At 50.4% G+C, this 18836-nt stretch overlaps 2 protein-coding genes across 12 annotated transcripts in view; both read right to left on the bottom strand.

Moving 5' to 3' along the window:
* The window catches only part of PYGM (glycogen phosphorylase, muscle associated), a 15323-nt gene extending 8248 nt beyond the window's left edge, over positions 1–7075 (bottom strand). Inside the window, exons 1-5 of one of the 3 annotated variants that reach the window (XM_006911140.2) lie at positions 2642–7075; positions 1486–1587; positions 1311–1389; positions 1119–1222; positions 606–737 (exon numbers count right to left, since the gene is read on the bottom strand). In XM_006911140.2, the coding sequence (XP_006911202.1) occupies positions 606–737; positions 1119–1222; positions 1311–1389; positions 1486–1587; positions 2642–3151 (927 nt within the window). In that variant the 5' untranslated portion in view covers positions 3152–7075. The remainder of the gene's footprint in view (positions 1–605; positions 738–1118; positions 1223–1310; positions 1390–1485; positions 1588–2641) is intronic. The other 2 variants (XM_006911142.2, XM_006911141.2) reach the window with 2 other exon arrangements.
* Positions 7076–7171: 96 nt separating this feature from the next.
* Positions 7172–18815, bottom strand: SF1 (splicing factor 1). 9 transcript variants are annotated; one of them, XM_015588757.2, is made up of 12 exons: positions 16007–18812; positions 12788–12940; positions 12516–12605; positions 11963–12146; positions 11756–11871; positions 11515–11622; positions 10591–10771; positions 10052–10329; positions 9659–9718; positions 9373–9552; positions 8504–8708; positions 7174–8070 (listed from the first exon to the last, which is right to left on the bottom strand). In XM_015588757.2, the coding sequence occupies exons 1-12, from the start codon at positions 16147–16149 to the stop codon at positions 8035–8037; spliced, it is 1734 nt and encodes a 577-aa protein (XP_015444243.1). In that variant the 5' UTR covers positions 16150–18812; the 3' UTR covers positions 7174–8034. The 9 variants fall into 9 exon arrangements, with proteins under 9 accessions (XP_006911198.1, XP_015444243.1, XP_015444241.1 ...); XM_015588755.2 differs by having other exon boundaries at positions 10056–10329; XM_006911136.3 differs by having other exon boundaries at positions 7172–8708; positions 10056–10329; positions 16007–18813.
* Between the last annotated feature and the right edge of the window lie 21 nt (positions 18816–18836).

Here is an 18836-nt window from a genome sequence, read left to right as displayed (position 1 = left end):
TGAACCTTAGCATGGATGACAGCAGAACGAACGACCGATTCTGAAAGCCCAACGGTTTCTGTGCAGCCATCTGGAGGCCGATGACCTGCAGCCACAGCAAGCGGACTGACTGACCTGGGATTCAGATACCCAGTTTGGTTTTAGTGCTCGCCCTAACTTGCAATATGGCCTTGAACAAGTCAGTCCCCCTCCTAAGGCTTTATTTTCTCCCCTCTCCCTCTTTCTGGCCTGTTGCTTTGCTCCCTGTGAAGCCCCCAGTTCTGATGTGTGGGAACGTCAAGTCGCCATGATTATTCTTTGATGAGTCTTGTGAAGAGGAACCAGGTCAGGGGAGGGGCATCGGTGGAACGGGACAGCCTCTCTCCTCCCAGGCTCTACATTTGGCCTGGCTCCCTTGTGATCCTGTCTCCAGCCTCTCGTGGCTCTAGCTGTGTGACCTCAAGCAACTCACTCAACCTCTCTGAGCCTTGGTGTCCTCTTGTGAAATAGCACTGGATCCAGTAGCCTCCAGGCTTTTCCCCTGTATCTCCCTATTTTCTCTAGGAGCCTCCTCCTCTCCTTCACCCTCGCTGGGTCCTCCCCCCATTCCCATGCTTTGTTTTCACCTGTGTGTCCACCCACTTGGCCCCCTGGCTGGTGTGCTCCACTCGGCCATAGAAGTGCACAGGCAGCGTAAACTCAGGTCGAGCCTTCTCCCAGGGGTTGCCGTAGCGAAGCCAGTCATCAGCCTCCTCCATCTGAGCCCAAGGCAGGTCAGGGGAGAAAGGAAGGCGGTGTTAGACCCAGACTCACACCATTGTGGGCAGTGAGAAGGGCAAGGGAGGTGGCCTGGCATGCCCTATATAGGGTGTAAATTAAGGACTCCGGGATGTGCCACTGGTCTGGTGTGGTATCCGATGGGACATGGTATGTGTATGAGAGTTCAAGAGGTTTCACAGGTATGAACCACCTGTTCCTGGAGTGACCAGCTGGCTTTGGAGCCAGGAGAAAGGGGCAAAGATGCTTTTCATCAAGGCTGGGTGGGGCTGGTTCTGGGTCTATCCAGAGGTGGACGAGCAAATGGGGGTCCCCTCCATCATTTCTGGGCCCCCACAAAGTCAGGGCCCAAGGCTACTCACCTGCCAGCCCCCAGAGATCTTCTGGTTAAAAATCCCAAACTCATAGCGGATTCCGTAGCCATAGGCAGCTAGACCCAGTGTTGCCATAGAGTCCAGAAAGCAGGCTAGGGGTGTGCAGGGTGGTGGGTGTCAGGGACCCAGCACAAAAGAACCCTTCTGCCCACCCCGTCCTCTGTCACCCTGCCCACTCACCTGCCAGTCGGCCCAGGCCCCCGTTGCCCAGCCCCGCATCTTCCTCGATTTCCTCCAGCTCCTCCATGTCCAGGCCCAGCTAGATAGGGGGCAGGGTGTGACAGTAGTCAGGGCCAAGGGCTGGCAGGCAAAACCCTAATCCCTAAGGCTTGCCCTCCCCCTCCCCGCTCCACACCTGGTAGACGGCCTCATCACAGGCGTTCTCCAAAGCCAGGTTCACCATGGTGTTTTGTAGAGTCCGGCCCATATAGAACTCCAGAGACAGGTAGTAGATCCTCTGCCAGAGAGACGGATGCGCAGGGGGAGGGGGTCAGGGCTCCCAACCAGCACTTAGCTCTGCTCAGCTGGGCCTATGCCTCTCTCACCTCCTGCCTCACTCCTGGGCCCCAGCATGTCCCGGCCCTGTCTCCATTTCTCTCTTCCCGTCCTAGGCTTTGGGACCTAACAAGTAAGATTCTAGTCCCAGCACTTCCTGACTTTGGATAAATCACTTTTCCTCTGAGCCTGTTTCCTCATCTGGAAACGGGGGCTTGCCCTATCTACCCCAGGGATTCAGGTGCGTGGGAGATGGGGCAACCCCTTCCATCACACGCAAGCCTATCAACAGCCCCGCAGGGAGTCAGGACATAGAGAAGTACCTCCAAGTGCTCCCAGAAAAGGCAAGGCCAAGCCCAGAGAAAGTCATTTGCTCAAGGTCATACAATGACTCACGGCTAGAATCAAACAGCTCCTGTCCTTGCAGTGCCCGGCTCCCCTTGGCCTTCAAGCCTCAGGCCCCAGAAGGGCACAGAGAGGCCCCCAGATCCAGGATGCTGATGGTACCCGGTCTCCTGGTTTCCTGGGTCCCCTCCCTACTTCACCCACCTGTCCAGTTCTCACCCTTGCCCAGTACCGTCATATTGCTGACATTTACAGATGACCCCGAAAGACACTTGATCCCACTGCCCCACTCTGCGCCACCTGCTGCCCAGGCACACCACGCACATGTTCAATAACATGTTCTTCCATTTCTGGTCCGCCCCAGGCCACAGGGGTCTTCCTGCCCACTAGCAGCCCCCCTCCACTCGCTGAGTGGGCACTGACCCTTTGCTACCAGCCCACCTGACCTGAGGCCCCGATCTGCCCCTGCCCCAGGCTTCTCCCCTCTGGGTTGCCCCCACACCCACTGCACCTGGCACCCCTGGATCCTCCAACTTTAGGAACCTGAAGTGTCCTTTTATTTTGCTGCAGAAAACCCTGACCCCAGGAAGGAGCTGTCACTTGGTCAAGGTCTCTCAGCCCCCTGGCGGAGCCCCAGGCCCATTCCCCACTCAGGGTGCCCCAAGCAGCACCTTGGGGTCCTTCTCATAGTAGTACTGCTGGGTGCGGATCCAGCGCCCCACGAGGTGGTCGCGCACGGTGTGGGCCAGCGCGAAGTAGTAGTCCCGCGGGGTGGCCACATTGCGGTCCTTCACGAGTGTGAAATGTAGATGCCGGTTGAAGTTCTTCTTCAGGTCGGTCACGTTCTCCACGCCGGCCAGGCCACGCACGCTGATCTGCTTTCTCTTGTCCTGGTCTGACAGGGGCCGGGACATGGCTGCGGGAGGGCAGGCCGGACTGACCGGTGGGTGGGTGGACGGGCGGCCTCCGAGGTGCCTCCAGCCAGGGAGTGGAGATCCCCAGGCGTCTGGTGATTTAAAGCCCAACTCTGGGCAGCATGCCCCGCCTCCCCCCGCGATGGGTGGGGTCTTGGCCTGACAGCTGAGGGAGCTATTTTGAGGGTGAGGGGAGGAGAGGAGAGAGGGACAGGAAGAGCAGGGCCAAGCTCCAAACAGGGCCAGGCCAGACTCGGCCTGGCTCATTCACAGCTCTGTGCTGACCCACTTCTTGGACTCACACACTGGGGTCTTGTCTTCTGCCTGTCTCTGTCTTCCACAGGGTCAAGATGCAAACAGGCAGAGTGCTGGCTTGAGAGGTCCGAGGCTTGACTGGAGCCAATGAGCTGTGACTTTGGCTAAGAGGTCGCCCTGATCTGGCCCCTCTCCTGGGTTATAGACGAAGGGTGGGGCTGGATTGTGGGCTCTCATTCAGGAGAGGCCGAGGGGACGGTTAGGGGGGCAGGTTTCAGGAGGCCCAGGCTTCCTCAGAGAAGCTTGGCTTGTTTTAGACATTTGCCCAAAGAGACTGTAAACCACGGGATGGATGACCTCTGGTCAAGCTTCCATAGTGTCTCTATACTGGGGGGTTGTCAATGGCTGCACTCTGGTGGTGAGGCCACATGTTATGGCAAGAGGGGCGGGAGACCTCTGTAGGTTGAAGGGCCAGGAATCGAGGGTCAGTGTGCCCCACATAGAAGAGATGTGGCTAGAGGAAGACACGGGGTGTCTGGGAGAAGGGGGACTAAGACCCTGAGTTCCAGGGGGTGGTATGGAGGATGTCATCTGAGACCTCACCCCCCACCAAAGCCAGATGCTCTGAGCTCCCTCTGTTGCTGTCCCTCAAGGAGCTCTGAAGTGACCTTTCAAAAGGGACGGTCAGATTACACACTAACAGGGATCGACAGCCTGGAGCAGGGTCCCCTGGGAATTGTAGTCCTGTGGGCCCACAGGGGGTAGGAGAAACTGAAGCAACCCCCCCCCCACAATATTGGCCAATGGTATTAGGTCTTCCTGTGATGCAGCTGCCAGGTGATTGGAGGCCTTTGCTCACTCACTCCTACTACCTGGGGCCATCCACTGGACAGGGATTCAGTGGGCCAGGGTTCACAGCTATAACCCCATCTGTAAATAGGAGCCCCTACAGTCCAGGACCTTTACACTGTTCATCTTCATGGCCTGGAAGCTTCAGACTCTTCCTTTGGAGGCCTTGGCTGCTCCCAACTCACTGCTGAAGGACTGGCCCCAGTGCTAATTTGCTGTGTGACCTTAGGCTGATTGCTTTACTCTTCTGAGCCTTGGACCCCATAACATTTATCCTCTCAAATGAGAATATCAATCCCTGTCTCCTCCATCTGCTGCTTCCAAATCTTGTGGAAGCCGCCTTTGGTCCCTGCTTTCTTCTTTGAGCAAAAGGAGCCCAGGGCTTTGTGCTATTTCAAAGGATGCCTGGGCCTCCCAGGGCAGTGGGCCGGTGGAGGGGAAGAACTGGGTGTTCTGATCTTAGGGCCAAGGAAGCTGGTCAGAAAAGTGCAGGATCCTATTGAGAGCCTGGTTCGGGGAAGGCCAAGGTGCTCCCGTGGACTCTGAGCCACAGCAGACCCAGCCTGGGAATTACAGCTCAGCATGGGGGCTAGATTGCCAGTCCTCCCAGGCCTTTGGATTCCCAGGCCCTGCACTGCCCACAGCATCGCTGTGCTGGTCTTCCAGAGTACCATGCTTCAAAGTGGAGAAAAAGGGCCAGAAAGACCAAAATGCACCTACACAGGTGTAGTAGGAGGAGTATGAAAGACCATTCTTCAATTTTTCTCTATTTCTAATTTCTCTTTTAAAAATCGTATTTCCAAAGAGTTCGTAGCAGCACTTTGGTCTCTTCACAGCTTCCATCCTCAGCCTCCCCTAGGCCTTACCTCTTTGCAGCTCCACCCCGCCCTCCACCAGGCGCTCGACTTCCGGCCCCGGCCTGGACTTTTTGTGGAGGGCTGCCCCCAGCACAGCTCAGAAGGCTCCTTGGCAGTCATCCCTCGACAAGTAGCACCAGTTACGTGCGCTGTCACCTCGAACCCAATTATGGCAGCACGTTTTGGCCACGATTGCCTGTAAGACTCTCTTCCTGCCACTATGGACCTGCTCCCAACAGGCCATTCCCATCTTTTTATCCCGCCCAATGAAATCCTTTTCCGGCGGTTGGCCTCCTTGCTGCTTATCGATTCAGTGCGCACCCCTCCTCGGAACTGGAACATGCCTTGTTTCTCTTGGAAACGGATATACTTTTGACTTGTTCTTTAACTGCTCTTCTTGTTTGGGGGTTCTTTCAGTCTTTGTGTCAGTGACCCCCAACTCAGTTTCCAGGCTTTTTCCTTTATTTTACACATCCCAGCCTGCCAGGATGAAACCTTGAAGGCTCAAACTGCCCTACTTCGTGTCTCCCCAGGCCCTGGCTGCTTCTTCGCTCCCTAGTGTTGCATGTGCAGTTAAAGAACTCTGAAAGCGCATGTTTTCAACCTGAACTCAAGGTTGTTTACTTGACTGGGTTTCTCACCAGAAACCCTGCCTCCTTTCCCAGACCCATCTTGGGTTTCTCTAGAGCACTTGGTTGGGTTTCAGTAATAAAGCCCTAACTCCGACCTTTCCCAGCTGGCATTCCTTTTACAGAGGTGGGGACATACTGCTTCAGCAGCACAAACAGGGACAAGAGTGGATGGTCCTCTGCAGCAAGTCACCTAACAGGGCCTTTACTACACCCTAGGTATCTCCGGGCAGGTGGGAAGCCGGCCTCACCTCTCCCCTTCTGCCAAAAGCAGGCGCTTGCTGCCATTCTCAGGGCCAAGCCTTCCTGCTGTCTCTCCTCCATTTCAGGGCCTCGAGCTGCTTGGAGAAAGGCCCGAGACTGATGCCTTCGTCAGCCACTTTGTTACTCTCCAAAACCTTAACAAAAGCTGACGGCAGGGAGCAGAGAGGGAGCGAGCACAGGAATGGAGCTGGCCCCAGGGGAGAGAGACGGAGGAGATAGCTGGGCTGTGGTTAAGTCATTTATTGATTTTATTTCTAAAACCCACACAGCACCACTTTGCCTATTCCAGAGCTTCAAAGAGCTAATTAACCGCCCAATGAGCCCACCAGGGAAACAGCTTGTGGGGGAAGCAATGAGGTGAAGCCAAGGTCAAAGAGGGTAGCCAGGTTCCGGCCCTGCCTCCATGTTGTCAGTCAAGGACAAAGGGAAAGATCTCTCCCCTCCCTCTCCTTTTGGTAGAGGGAGGTTTAAGGCTTAGTTAGGGAGCCCACTGAACTTTGAGACCTCCTTAACCCCTGCAGGCCTACATCAAAGAACAGGCACCCTGGGCGGGGACCAGACATCAGGGCTCCGCTCCAGATCAACAGCAGTGGCCAGCTCCAGCTTGAAGCTGGAAAGCAGCCCAGGCGAGAGTTGTCCCCAAGGCCCAGGTGCTGGGGGCGGCTATCCCTTGGCCTCCCTGAGGAAGGAAAGGCAGCTGGGAAGGGGCTGACTCTATTGAAGCTCCCCGGGGGCAGTAGAGCAGAATCCCAGTGACAGGACAAAGACCTCTACCTCGCAGAGGCCAGACACGGCTTTTTCTGGTGCCTCTATCCACGGCCCTAGACACAAAGGAACGAAAGAGCCTAAGACCCTTTGCAAAGAAGTGCTTACGAAGCACAAGGTGGGGCACTGTCTTGCCCCCCCACCCCAATCTCCTCAGCCTGCAGTGCTGGCAGGCTGCAAGCCACCAGCAGAGAAAGAAAAGCCACTTGGCAGTTTTAATTTTAGCTGCTCTGCCTGACAGGCAGGATTAGCTGGCTTGACCTTTAGTGCTGATGCCTCCCTAGGCCCAAAGCCTTGGTCAGGTGGCAGCTTCCAGGCACAAATCACAACTGGAGCTTGTCAAATGTGGGGTATCCGAGCCCCAGGTAAAGGCCTTCAAAAGGACAGGGACCAGAGAAATGAGGGGTGAGGCGAGTGAACCAGGTTCTTGCCTATTAACCAGTAAAGAAGGGGAGGTGGCGGGGCCACCCACACGCTCAGCTTCTACCAGCAAAGCTAGAGGGAGGCAGGAGACTGCCTCAGCGAATGTCCCAGTGTTACCCAGGGAGAAGGGGACGACTGAGGCCGGGTGCTGAACACAGGTAAGGTAACTGGTACTGGTGCTGCTGGTGGGGGTGAGGGTTGGGGTGGGGGTAGAAAGCGTTTAAGAGAAAAAATAAACAGACCCAGAAAACCACACTGCTCTTTTATTGGAACACCCCCCTTTAACGCAGTATTGAATCATACACTGGAAGAAAAAAAAAAAAAAGCCCAGAGAAATTTCTGCAGATAAACCAGTGAAGAGAACGCGCATCATACATTATTGTCAACATAATCACTCCATGAAGAGGGAAGGGAGGAAAAAGGAAGCAGAACGAAAAACAAGGGGCTCAAACCCCCAGACACTGCAAAACAGACACGTGGAATTAAAAGAAAATTTCAAAGGAAGCCTTCCGGGAAGGAGAGGGACAAACGGGACAGGAGGCAGCTTAGGCGCTCAGGGGGCACGGAGACAATTCTCCGGGCTGGCAGACAAGCCCAAGGTGGCTTGGGTGGCCACACCTACTTCTGGCAGGGGCGTCAGGGTGAATGTGGACCCTGGGCCCGGTGATTATGCCACTGCTCTGAGGGCAGCAGAGACGAAATCCCACACTTGAAGTCTCTGGGGGTGGCTGTGGCACCCTGGAAATATTTGAACCAAAGGAACACCCCTCCCAACTGGCCTGACATTAGTGGCCAAGACCTTTGCCTAAACCCATTTGCTCCTCTCCTTGGAAAAGAGTGAAGAATGGAGAAAAGGGAAAGAAATCATTGCAGCAGAAGACCGGGGAGAGCGTCTCCTTGGACGGAGTCTGAAGAAAGGAAGAGATAAGGAAATAACAAAGGAAAAAGAAAAAAAATTAATAAAAATTTCACAATATGGAGCCAGCGTGTTCCAATTCCGTCCACAAAAATAACTCAGGCTGCTTTGCCGAACCATCCTGTCCACCAGGGGCGTTGCTGAGGCTGTCTGCCTGGAAGGGTCACCAATGGGCGCGGAAAGTCCTCACTCTCATGGCTCGGGCCATCGCCGCCGCGGGGAGGGATCCTGGCGGCCCGGTTTGGGGAGAGGCAAAGGGAGTTGGGTGAGGAGAGAAAGAAGACAAAGAAGACACTCGATGCTACGGGGCGCCAGGAGAGCCCAAGCTGGCGCCCCAACTATCACCTGCCCGTACCCAAGCGAGTCCTCAGTCGCCTGGCCCAGCCCGGTGCGTGCACACACACACATGCGTGCACACAATCACATGCGTGCGTCCCAATGTCTGGCTCCATATGGTGAGGTTCGGCGTGTGTTTAAACGAGACCAATTCTCTCTCTCTATAATATATATTTTCTTAAAAAACCGAGTCTAGTTCTGTGGTGGAGGCGGTGGGGGAGCTGGAGGCATCCCGAAGGGCGGCATGCCCGCCACCCCCATGCCCATCATGGTGACAAAGTTAGAAGGGTCCATGGGAGGCGGAGGAGGAGGGGGCGGGGCATACATCATGCCGGCGGAACCAGGCGGCGGAGGCGGCGGAGGGGGAGGGGCCCCGGGCGGCAGAGGCGGCTGGACCCCGGGGGGCAGGGGCACCATAGTGGGGTTGCCTTGCATCTGAGGGGCTCCTGGAGAAGCTGCGGCAGCCGCCTGCTGCTGTTGCCATGGCGGGATGGACCCTGTGCCAGCGCTCGTGGTGGTAGTCGTCGTATCTGGGGTGGTAAAGAAGCCCAAGGTCACACGCGCGGGGGCACACCGCGGCTCACTGCGGCTGCTGCCTTGGGTGGGCAGGACTACCCTGGGGTCAGCCTCAAGGTCTCTGGGCTTAACTGAGTAAGCCCTTTGTCACCAATGCCCTCTGGAAGGGCTGCGGGGAAGGTACCAGACACAAGAACCGGCTCTGACATCCCTCCGCCCATCCGCCGCCACCACCGAACGGCACATTCAACCTCAAGGCCACAGCTACTCTCCCCACTGCCAGGTCCCATCCCTGCAGTCTCTCAGGCCCCAATCACATCCCTCTCCAGAGCATGCATGCACCGCCCGCCCCCAGCTGTGAGCACAGGCTCGCGCCAGCCAGCTCGCCCCAGCCAGCTCGCCCAGCCCATGAGAGCCTGGACTCCTGGCACCCTACCTACAGTCACAGCCGCCCCTCCAGGCACCCCCAGGCCTCTCCCCAGACACAACCACACCAAACATCAGCTCTCTTCCCCAGACCCCCAGGGACCACAAGGCCCTCTCTGTTTACACCCCCAGCAGAGACCAGAGTCTCATCCCAAGGTGCCAGCCTGCCTGTGAGCTGTGAGGTTCTCTCCTTCCTCCCAGCTCCACCCCACCTTCCCTCCCACCCCCACGAGCCCAAAATATGCCACTCACTTTGCTGCCATGGCAAGGGGGTACTGGAAGCCATACTGCTGCTGGGCGGAGGGGGCGGCGGAGGCTGCTGCTGCTGCTGTTGCCATGGGGGAAGAGGACCAGAGGGCGGGGGCGGGGGCTGCCCACTGGGTGGCGGCGGCGGCGGCGGCATCATGCCCATAGGCGGCGGCGGCATCATACCTGCAGGTGCATGGAGGCGAGAGTGAGGCCTCGAGAGAGCAGAGTTGGGACAGACTCCCAGGCCTAGGTGACGCCCCCAAAGTGAGCAAACATTAGGCTCCATTACCTTTTCCTTGATGCAGGCGATAGACCCCAGAGCCCACAGGCGTACTTCCCAGGTACTGATCTTGATGGAAGGAAAGAGCAGGGACTTAGCAGGACATTTGAACTGGCCAGGAAGACGCCCCCACCAACAGCTTACTCAGTCACACAACTTGCAGTCGCTACTCTCACAAGAGCAATTCTGTTATCTCCCCTGTTAACAGGTAGGTCTATACCTATCCCACACTGAAATCCCTTCCTGAACCGGAAAGGAGTCTTGCTCCTTCTGGAGCCCAAGCCTTGAGAAAAGACCCAGTGCAATACTCAGGCACTTTCATGAGAGCTGCTTCTAGTTCACAGTGACATGACATAACCCTTGCTTAGCCCAAAGCCCCAAGGTTTCTGGTCTGACACTTACTTACCCATTGGAGGAGGGCCATGGTGCCCAGGTGGGTGGGGGCCCTGGTTCATCGGTGGTGGCGGCGGCTGCATCCAAGGGGGTGGGGGTCCGTTAGGGTTGTGCTGCATGGGATGTCCACCATGCCCGCCCGTCAGGCTGGGTAACGGGTGTGGGAAGCTGTGGGGGCCACCTCCAGGCCCACCAGGACCACCTCCGTGCATGCCATGGTAGGGCCGACTCTCTGAAGGGCCGGAATTCATCCAGGGTGGGCGGCTCTGGGTGGTGGACATGAGAGACTACGTGAGAGCATTTCCGGCCAACATCCCTGCCTGCTCCCCCTGGTGGCAACACTGTTCTTTCAGCTATGCCAGAGGACCAGAACACAAAGACAGAATCTTTCCAAAGTGAGAGGTCCCCAAATGTCCTGACATCTCTGAAGAACAATGTTGCCAGCCACTTCCACCAACCTATTCTGCCCCAAGCACCTGGCCACAGCCCCCAGTCTCTGAGAAAGAGAATGGGGGGCCAGACCGTGAGAACCAGCCCTTGAAGCTCACCGGTGGAGGTGGGTTGTTGGCGGGAGCAGCAGGCCGAGGTGCACTGGCCAGAGGTGTGCTGGCAGGCCCAGAGCTGGAGCCCACAGATGCTGGCACTGGCGCTTCACCCAGCTCAGCCATGAGAGACAAATATTCTTTATCCATCCGTGCTTTATCCTGGGCTGACTGGGGGTCACCAGGCCTAAAAGTGGGGTAGAGGACACAGAGAAAGGGGAAAAATCATTAAGAAGGAAACGTTTTTCACCCTGAGTAGTTTATACAGGAAAAGTTTTGAGGAACCGAATAACCTCCTTCCTAAAACCTTCCTCAAAAATCTCATCAGCTCTTCAGTCCTGGGCCCAGCTCTGCGTCTGGGATCAACATACGTATCTCTGCCCCAGCAGACACCCTTGAGGCAAACCAAGAGAACACAGTGAGCGCCAGGACACAGCCACCCATGCGAGCCAGGAAAGCGCAAGTTCTTCCAAATAGCCAAGTTTCATCAAATTCTGCGCTCCCAGTTTGAGTGAAGGAAAATCCATGCAAGACTGGAACACAACTGCCAGAACTTCCTTAACAGCGCCACTGAGGTGGAAAAACGTGGCTATCAAGTGCTGGTTTGCAACTGGTCAAAATCCATACATTGCTTACTTAGTCCTCTTAAACCAATCTTAAGCAGCAAAAAGAACACTTACTATTGAGCCACAGTGCAAACACACCCAGAATGGAAGTTTCCAGTTTTCCTGGGCTCAAGATGAGCAATAAAACAGGCGTGTGTTCTGTACGGGCTGTTACTAATCATCGTGGGCTTTAAATCACACCATTACAGACACAGTCACAGAAAGCAAGCTTCTCCTGAGTCTAAGGCTTAGCAGCAACCAACCACTACCAGAGCGCCATCCTGTAACCACTGGCTACCAGGAACCCACGGGTGCGGCCCCTCACCTTTGGAATTTGCAATCAGAAGCAATGTGGCCGGCCCCTCCACACTTGGTGCACACTGTGGTATTGGTGATACTGCGGGTCTCTGAGCTCTGCCAGGGCCTTAAAATTCTGTTGAGAGAAAAAAAGTTACCTCCAGGGCCGTAGCCAGTCTTCCCGCTTCCGCCGGTTCTCCGAGTCTCTGTGCACGCCCCTCTAAACTAATCCGAATATCTGCGCACGCCCCTCTAAACTAATCACATACCTGTTATCGTCTTCCCGAAGGGTCCCATTCAAGCGAGCCAACTCCCGGAGCTGCATCTTCCGGAGATCATTCTGGTCCTCAGGGGTTTCGATCCCCTGCTTCAGGATGTTTCTTATCTAATGCAGACACGACAGTTACGACAGTTACGTAAGTGCTGAGACAACCACCCAGAGTTCTGGCAAGAGGCTTCCTTTCTGGCTCTCTCACCTGTTCTACTGCTTTCTTCACATTCTCCATGGTGTTGGCGGTCACCAGGGCGTGAAGGGGCTCATCTTCTCCCGGCAACATCTGGCCATCTTTGCGCCCGACTTTCCCTTCTTTCACGGACCCTTTCCCTCGGATCATAATCTTGGCATTACACTCCTTCTCTATGTTCTTCAACGTGTTCCCTCTGTCACAAGCAGAAAGGACTGTGTTGTTATACACTTGACATGCAAATTCACATGCCACGGGGGGCAGAGAAGGGATAATCAGGCACTACTAGTAGGACGCCCTGAGTGCAGAAAACTGCATTTTCCCAACGAGATCTCCATCATCTCTAAGTTAACATCAGCCACAGCAATCCTTAAGGCATGACTTCTCTGTAGTAAAATGAGGAAGTTAAAGAAATTTCCTCACATAAAAAGCATGTACTCAGCTAAAGTGAAGGTCCTACCACAAACAGGAAAGCCAGCCACCAATGGCACCCAATCAGGCAGAAGACAGACACATCTCACAGGTTCTTAGCAATCCTTTATCTCATGGGCTAGAAGTTACTCACCTGGGCCCAATTAGCAGCCCCACAAAGTTGATTTCCGGATACTCATCTTGTGGAATCATTACTTTATCACTCACACGTGTTGCTGGAGGTCTGCGGAAGAAAAGACTCATTGACTGCACGTTTCTGAGAGGTGACAGACTAATCAGCTCTTCTAGAATGCCTGGTGTTAACTATAGGTGATTTGGGGTAAAAGTGAGTAGTACCAAAATGGTTCTACCAGGTCACACGTAACCTGCACGTGTCCTTGTCCCAGACAGCCTAGCCCCTCTTACTTGTAATCTGCAGGTGGCTTGAAATCAGGGTTGAGGGCAACCATTTCCGTGATGAGGTTATGCCGCTCCTCTTCCAGCTTTTTGCGGGTGCGGAACTCACGGGTGTTAAGCCGCTTCCCCTCGCTATTGTAGATGGGCTCAGGGGAAGGGGACCTGTGGGAAACAGACCACCGTTACTGCTCTGCCTTCTCTTTTCTCTCATTCCCACATGGGCTATAATAAGTCTTCCCCAGCCCCTCTGCCTCTCAGACTCTAACACAACACTCTTCGGAGGAACCGACCGTAACGTGTGCTATTCAAGTTCGTGTGGAATGGGGAGATGGAAGCTGGCTTAGCATTAGGGGGACTGGGGTGTGTGTGAGAAAGGAAAAAAAATGATTTTGCTTCTAAAAGCGATGAGAGGAAAAAAGTCTGTCCTTCTAGGGGGAAATCTTCGGACTATAAATGGCAAGGACAGTAAATATCCTCTGGAGTCGTCTTGCCAAATATGGACTATTATTTGCAAAAAAACTTTACAACATTACGAATTTTATGAACTATGAAACCCCAAGTTTAGGTAAAAGGTTAACTCTTGCAGAGCTCAGGCCCTATCAGGAAGAGTGTCTGCACCCCTCCCTACCACAGGGGAAGTATGTGCGAGCTCTTTAACCCAGTGCAACTAGGACTCGAGGCTACTGCAGCTACTTGGCCCCCACAATGGAGAGAGATGGTTCAAGGCTTCGTCTCTGCTTTTCCTTCAATGGCCTGGCTGGCTGTGTCCAAGGCCCAGGAGTCAACCTGTTTTCTGGCTGTTCGAGGTTGGGGAGTCTGGGTAGAGAAAAACGTTAAAGTGCTAAAGCAGCTTCTGAGAGAGGCTGCAAATGCAGATATGGTCAAGTACTGGTCTAGGGTCTGAACCTGCAAACAGCAAGGGAAAACCTCTGATTCTCCACCAGAGTTTACAAGTCCAGAAAGCAGATTTTCTCTCTCTTTTTTTAAGGAGTAAAATGCTGTTGCTACAAGTAAAAAATAGTGATGATAAATGGTCAGTTTACCACAGCTGGATTTTGCGGTAATAAAAAAAGAAAAGTTACACTCCTAGAATTCTGAGTAAAGATTACAAAAAGGACCATAGCTTGATATTCTGAATGAAAATTTAGTAGCAGCTGCAAGAAGGGAAGAGACCATGTGGATCAGGTTATTAAAAAAAAAAACATCCTGAAAAGTAGTCAAGACTCCTACACCCTTTTTGTTTACTTGAGAACCTTGCCTAGTTGGAGAGCAAGGACTGAGCTCGGCTGCTCCCACTGTCTTCAGCCTAAAGGGAACCATGTCATATACCACGTTACACACACGATGGAATAAAAGGTCAGGTTTGTTCATGACTAATGACGGCTAAATGACACCTCCGTTTCTAGCATTTGTATAAATTGTTAGCACAATCCAGTAATAGTGAACAAAAGCAAATATACCCCAGCTTATTAGACTATCACCTTATACAATTAAGTCTACAAGTGACTTAAAAACTTTTAACTGTGCAACTTAAGCAACATCAAAATGACATAAAGTGGCTTAATATTGAAAATACACCTTCTTAAGAAATAACCTTATTAAGGTAAGAAACTCATACATTTCCCTCCAACCTGGACTCAAAAGCAAAACCAATCAGGCATTAGGGACTCTTTAAAACTGAATACAAGAAGAAAAACTCTGCTCTGGTTTTATTTCTAACATGCTTGATGTTTCTAATTCTCACCCCATAGCTGTCTAAAATTAAGCATTTCTGACTAATCACCAAAACCAGTTTTACCAGTACCAAATTGGTCATGTAAAGGCCTTATAACAGTTTAACCTCTTCCCAAGTTGTGAATGTAAAAGGCAAAAGCTGATACTCTAAAGGTTAGATTGGCCCAACTTCTTCACTTCAAAGAGGCATCGTATATAGATCAACTAAATCTAATCCCAGTTCTCCAGAAAGCAAAGGTTTGTTAAAAATTCAACCTTTTGAGAAATTGCCTGGTAACCTGTAGACATATTATTAAAGGTAAAAAGGCCAAAAGGCACTAAACAGTTGTGGTCTACAACCTACAATGCATATCTTTAAAAAATTGGGGGGGAAAAAAAAAAAAAAAGTCAAGCAATATAAAACCACCACCTCCAAACAAAACTACAGGTGAAAAAAATAACAAATTAAGTGAAATTAAAGTCATTACGGGGAAATAACGTTTCTTGTCAAAAGGCAGCAGAAAGTAGCATAAAAGTGGCTTCCAAAACCATTACGTCTTTCTGATTTAACAAGCTATTAATTGGGTAACAAAAGCCAAAAACACTACTTTTTAAAGCAAAGTGTTTTCAATTATGCTGCATGCACTAAGAGAAATTTCACTGAGGGAGGCATACTGTCCTTCCAATTAAATAGACCAAATTTTAGCTGTTCAAAGACTATAATCAGCTAATAAAATTCTTGTTTAAAAAGTTCATTTTCCTCAGACAGACTTTTTTTCTTTTCAGAGGTAAAATTCTAAACTGAAATACGACCACAGCTGTTTGAGGACCACACTCCTCTTAAAAAGAAAAAAGAAAAAAAAGTAATTTAGGGTTGGTTGCTTGCCTTCCCAAAACAGGTGAGAATATTCTGGCCCCTCTCAATACCCCCAGGCAATGGCCAAGGCTGAAAATTAACTGGCAGTGAAGGAAGTTGGTTAGAAATCTCATCTATTTAAAAACCATCTCAAAACCATGAGCAGGAAGATTGTAGCAATGAGCTGACTAGATTGAGTTTCTGGCTGCTCAAATTCAGTGATGCTTAAAAATATTCTTAATCCCTGCAACGTGTACCTGTGAGAAAAACTCTACACCCTGGGCTTTCGGCCAAAGCAGGTACTGAAAAGGCTGGTTAACTGAAAATTTGTACATACTTCTTCTGTATATACACTCACTGTCCTTACAAGTGAGTAAATCAGGTTAAAATCTACATGCTTACCAATTGAAAACCAGTTGTCCATTTGCTTGTAACTTTTTTTTCTGCTAATAATTAAGTTTCATTCCAATTTTTCTAACTGATGACTGACCATGACCATATATATATTGCTAATTAAACCCTATGCCCCAGAATAGTTATTAGAGTACCAGTTGTCTTACTAGAATTTTATTGAACTGACACAATATGTTGCCACCAGTAAAATGTATTGAGAAAAAGGTAAAAGCGTTACTGTCAGCTGGTTAAAACTGTTTCCCAACCTGTCCTCAGGGTTAGGGGGGATGCCCAGGTCTCCTGTGCGCAGTTTACGAGTCAGGTCTTCTATCTGCAGTTGCACTGGAAGAAACCAGGTTAGGAAAGAAAAAAAAAAGGATGGAAAAAAGACAATGTTACCAAAAAACATCTCAAATCTCAATAACAAGCATGAAGAACTCGGAGACTTTGAAAGGGACGACTGATCAGTGAACACATTGAGGCAAAAACTCCCAACCACCTACTGGCAGGAGTCCAATTACATCTACAGGTATTTTTCACTTCAAAATGGTTATCACTTAAGGAAGCAAACAGTTTGTTGGAAGAGGGGTTAGCAGTATACTGTTCACTATGGCTAACATCAAAGCAATTATTAGGTGTTTCATTTCTCCCTCCCCCATCAAGGCTTGCTATTAACAATTGGCACCCCGAACCAAACCATGTAAGTTATCACCGAAACCTCATGCCCACCAAATTACTTTCTTGAGGGCAAGACTCTTGAGAGTTAATTTTTCTTCACTAAATATTAAGCATAGCCCAAAATGAGACCCAGTTAACATGGGACAAGGAAATATACCAGTTGAGCAAACATCATTTTCATTGATACCAAGCTTAAAATTCCTTAAGCAAGACATTTAATAACCAATTCAACATCCTCATAGAAATTTGTACATATTCTTTCTATACAACCAGATCCACACTAGTAGAGATCTCCCAGTACCTGCTTATATTCAAATTTTAGCTGACAATCCATATACTTTAATAAACCAGTAACAGTAAGATGCAAGAATTCTGTTTTTAGACTTCCTCCTTATGTGAGAGTAAAAGCAGGGGTGGGAGAGAATGGAAGGTGTGGGTTTAGGAGGATGTGTGTGGCCCTCAGACCTTGATAATGAGGCTGCATATGAAAAAGAAAGTTGAGGGTTTCACAAAAGTTCAGTGACTCCAGGGAAATGTTACCCAGCTGATTTCTCAAGATAATGGGACCTGCAGAGCCAGACCACTTTCTTCAGTATGCTGAACCACAACCTGTTTTCTTACCTTTGGAGCGTCTGAGAGTTCTGAGCAGGCATCTCTAACAAGGGCAAGTCTTACTGGGCTGGGTTAAAGTTGAACTAGCTCTAAGGCAGGATTAACGCATGTCTAACCCAAGATACCCTTTCTAATTTTAAATACATCCCACATGGTTACACCACACACCCATCCAAACTCTGAAGAAATGAAAATCCACATTAATACCAAGAAAATATATTGGGGGATTTTCTATACAAGGCAGTGTGTACTTTGAGAGACAGAAGATGAGTAATAAGGCCCATGGCTCCTTAACCTCTTCTATGCCAGAAAAGTTCTGACTTGGCAGACAAGTACTAAGCTCGACAACTCAAGGTGAAAGTCACCTTCCTGGGGGATAGGTAGTCCTCTTAACAGGACTGTAAGGGTTGGGGACCTGATTTGAGGAAATAACTGGCACTTAAAATTAAATGAAAAGGTTGCTACCTTCCTTGGAGCGGAGATCTATACCAGCCCCAGCTTTGATTCTTGCTACTTCGATTATAGCTATAAATAGCCTTTAGAGCTCAGGGCATTAACTCCCTCCACAGGAAGAAAACTGCACATGTAAAGAATGAGTTTGTTTTCTGATTTTCTAAGTCTCCTTATGTTCTGAGGATATCGCTCCATTAGGGACATTTTCACAAGGTTGTAAAGACCCAGACCAGTCTAATATGAGGCATGAGGGGGTGGGAAGGAGTAGAAAGGAACAGTGGGGAAAGAAGAAATATTAGTACTGTGAATAATTAGACAATTCCAATATCTCAAAATTCTCAGCAAGCTTAAAAATGTAAGATTATGATCTTCAGTAACATGCCAGCCTTGAAGTTTTTTTTATTTGTGAAGGCCAAAGCCTCATAGGCCTAGGAGACCTTTGCCCTAATTTATTCCAAAAGGGATGTTTATTTGGTTAGGAGGAAGTGTATATCAAGCGAACTTTTTTGAGACAGCCACACAGGTACATAAAGGTAAAATTTGCATTAAAAACCTTGTATTTTTAAAAAAGGTAATTTTGAGGTTAATTTCATTTTTCCGCTGTGGACAGTCCTTCTTAATTCTTAAAATTTCTCAACAATTAAGACCTTTTAGTCTACCACTTTATTCCACATCCGAGCAGCACCCCTTTCCCAGCAGAGTTCTTTAGTAGTAAATACAAGAGCCCTCATTTTAAGACAGCTCTCCAAAGACCATACCAGAAATGATGCTGAAGGAACAGTAAAACTCAACAAAATGGTAAAAAGGGAGTGCACTGTAAACACATTTTTAGAACCACTTTTCGATTAAACTGAGTTATTTTTTTTCCTTTCAGAAAGTACCTATAAAAAATAAAAAATCGCATTTAAGGGGAAGGGAAGAATATGAAATTATGGTGAAAGGCCATGCTGTGAAAAAGGTACTTGGTTTTACAATACCTGCAGTGTTCTCCACTGGGGCCGTATCCAGAGAGGCTTAAGACACTCACCTCATCAACTGTCAATGAACAGCAGCTGAAAAGGGTGGGGGTGTGGTGCTGAACTGGGGACTATTCTCACTCCTAAGTGAGCCCCTCTACCTTGCTGGCACTCATGGAGAACACTGCTGTTACCAACAGATCAAAACAAGAACTACAAATGCCGGACTCACAGAGCAAAAACTGAAAGATTACGTCAAAGTCGTAAAAGTACAACTGACCATACCTCATCTCACAACAGAAAACTTTAAAGCCTCAAACTTTCAACAGGTAACATATTGCTCAGAATAAAGAGTAATGACCTGAAAATACATTTGAGTGCAGAACGTGTATTTACC

Source organism: Pteropus alecto, unplaced genomic scaffold (assembly GCF_000325575.1).
Source record: "Pteropus alecto unplaced genomic scaffold, ASM32557v1 scaffold43, whole genome shotgun sequence".
In the NCBI taxonomy this organism is placed as follows: domain Eukaryota; kingdom Metazoa; phylum Chordata; class Mammalia; order Chiroptera; family Pteropodidae; genus Pteropus; species Pteropus alecto.
Note: the sequence above shows the minus strand (reverse complement) of the source record. Positions and strands in the feature narration are given on the sequence as shown.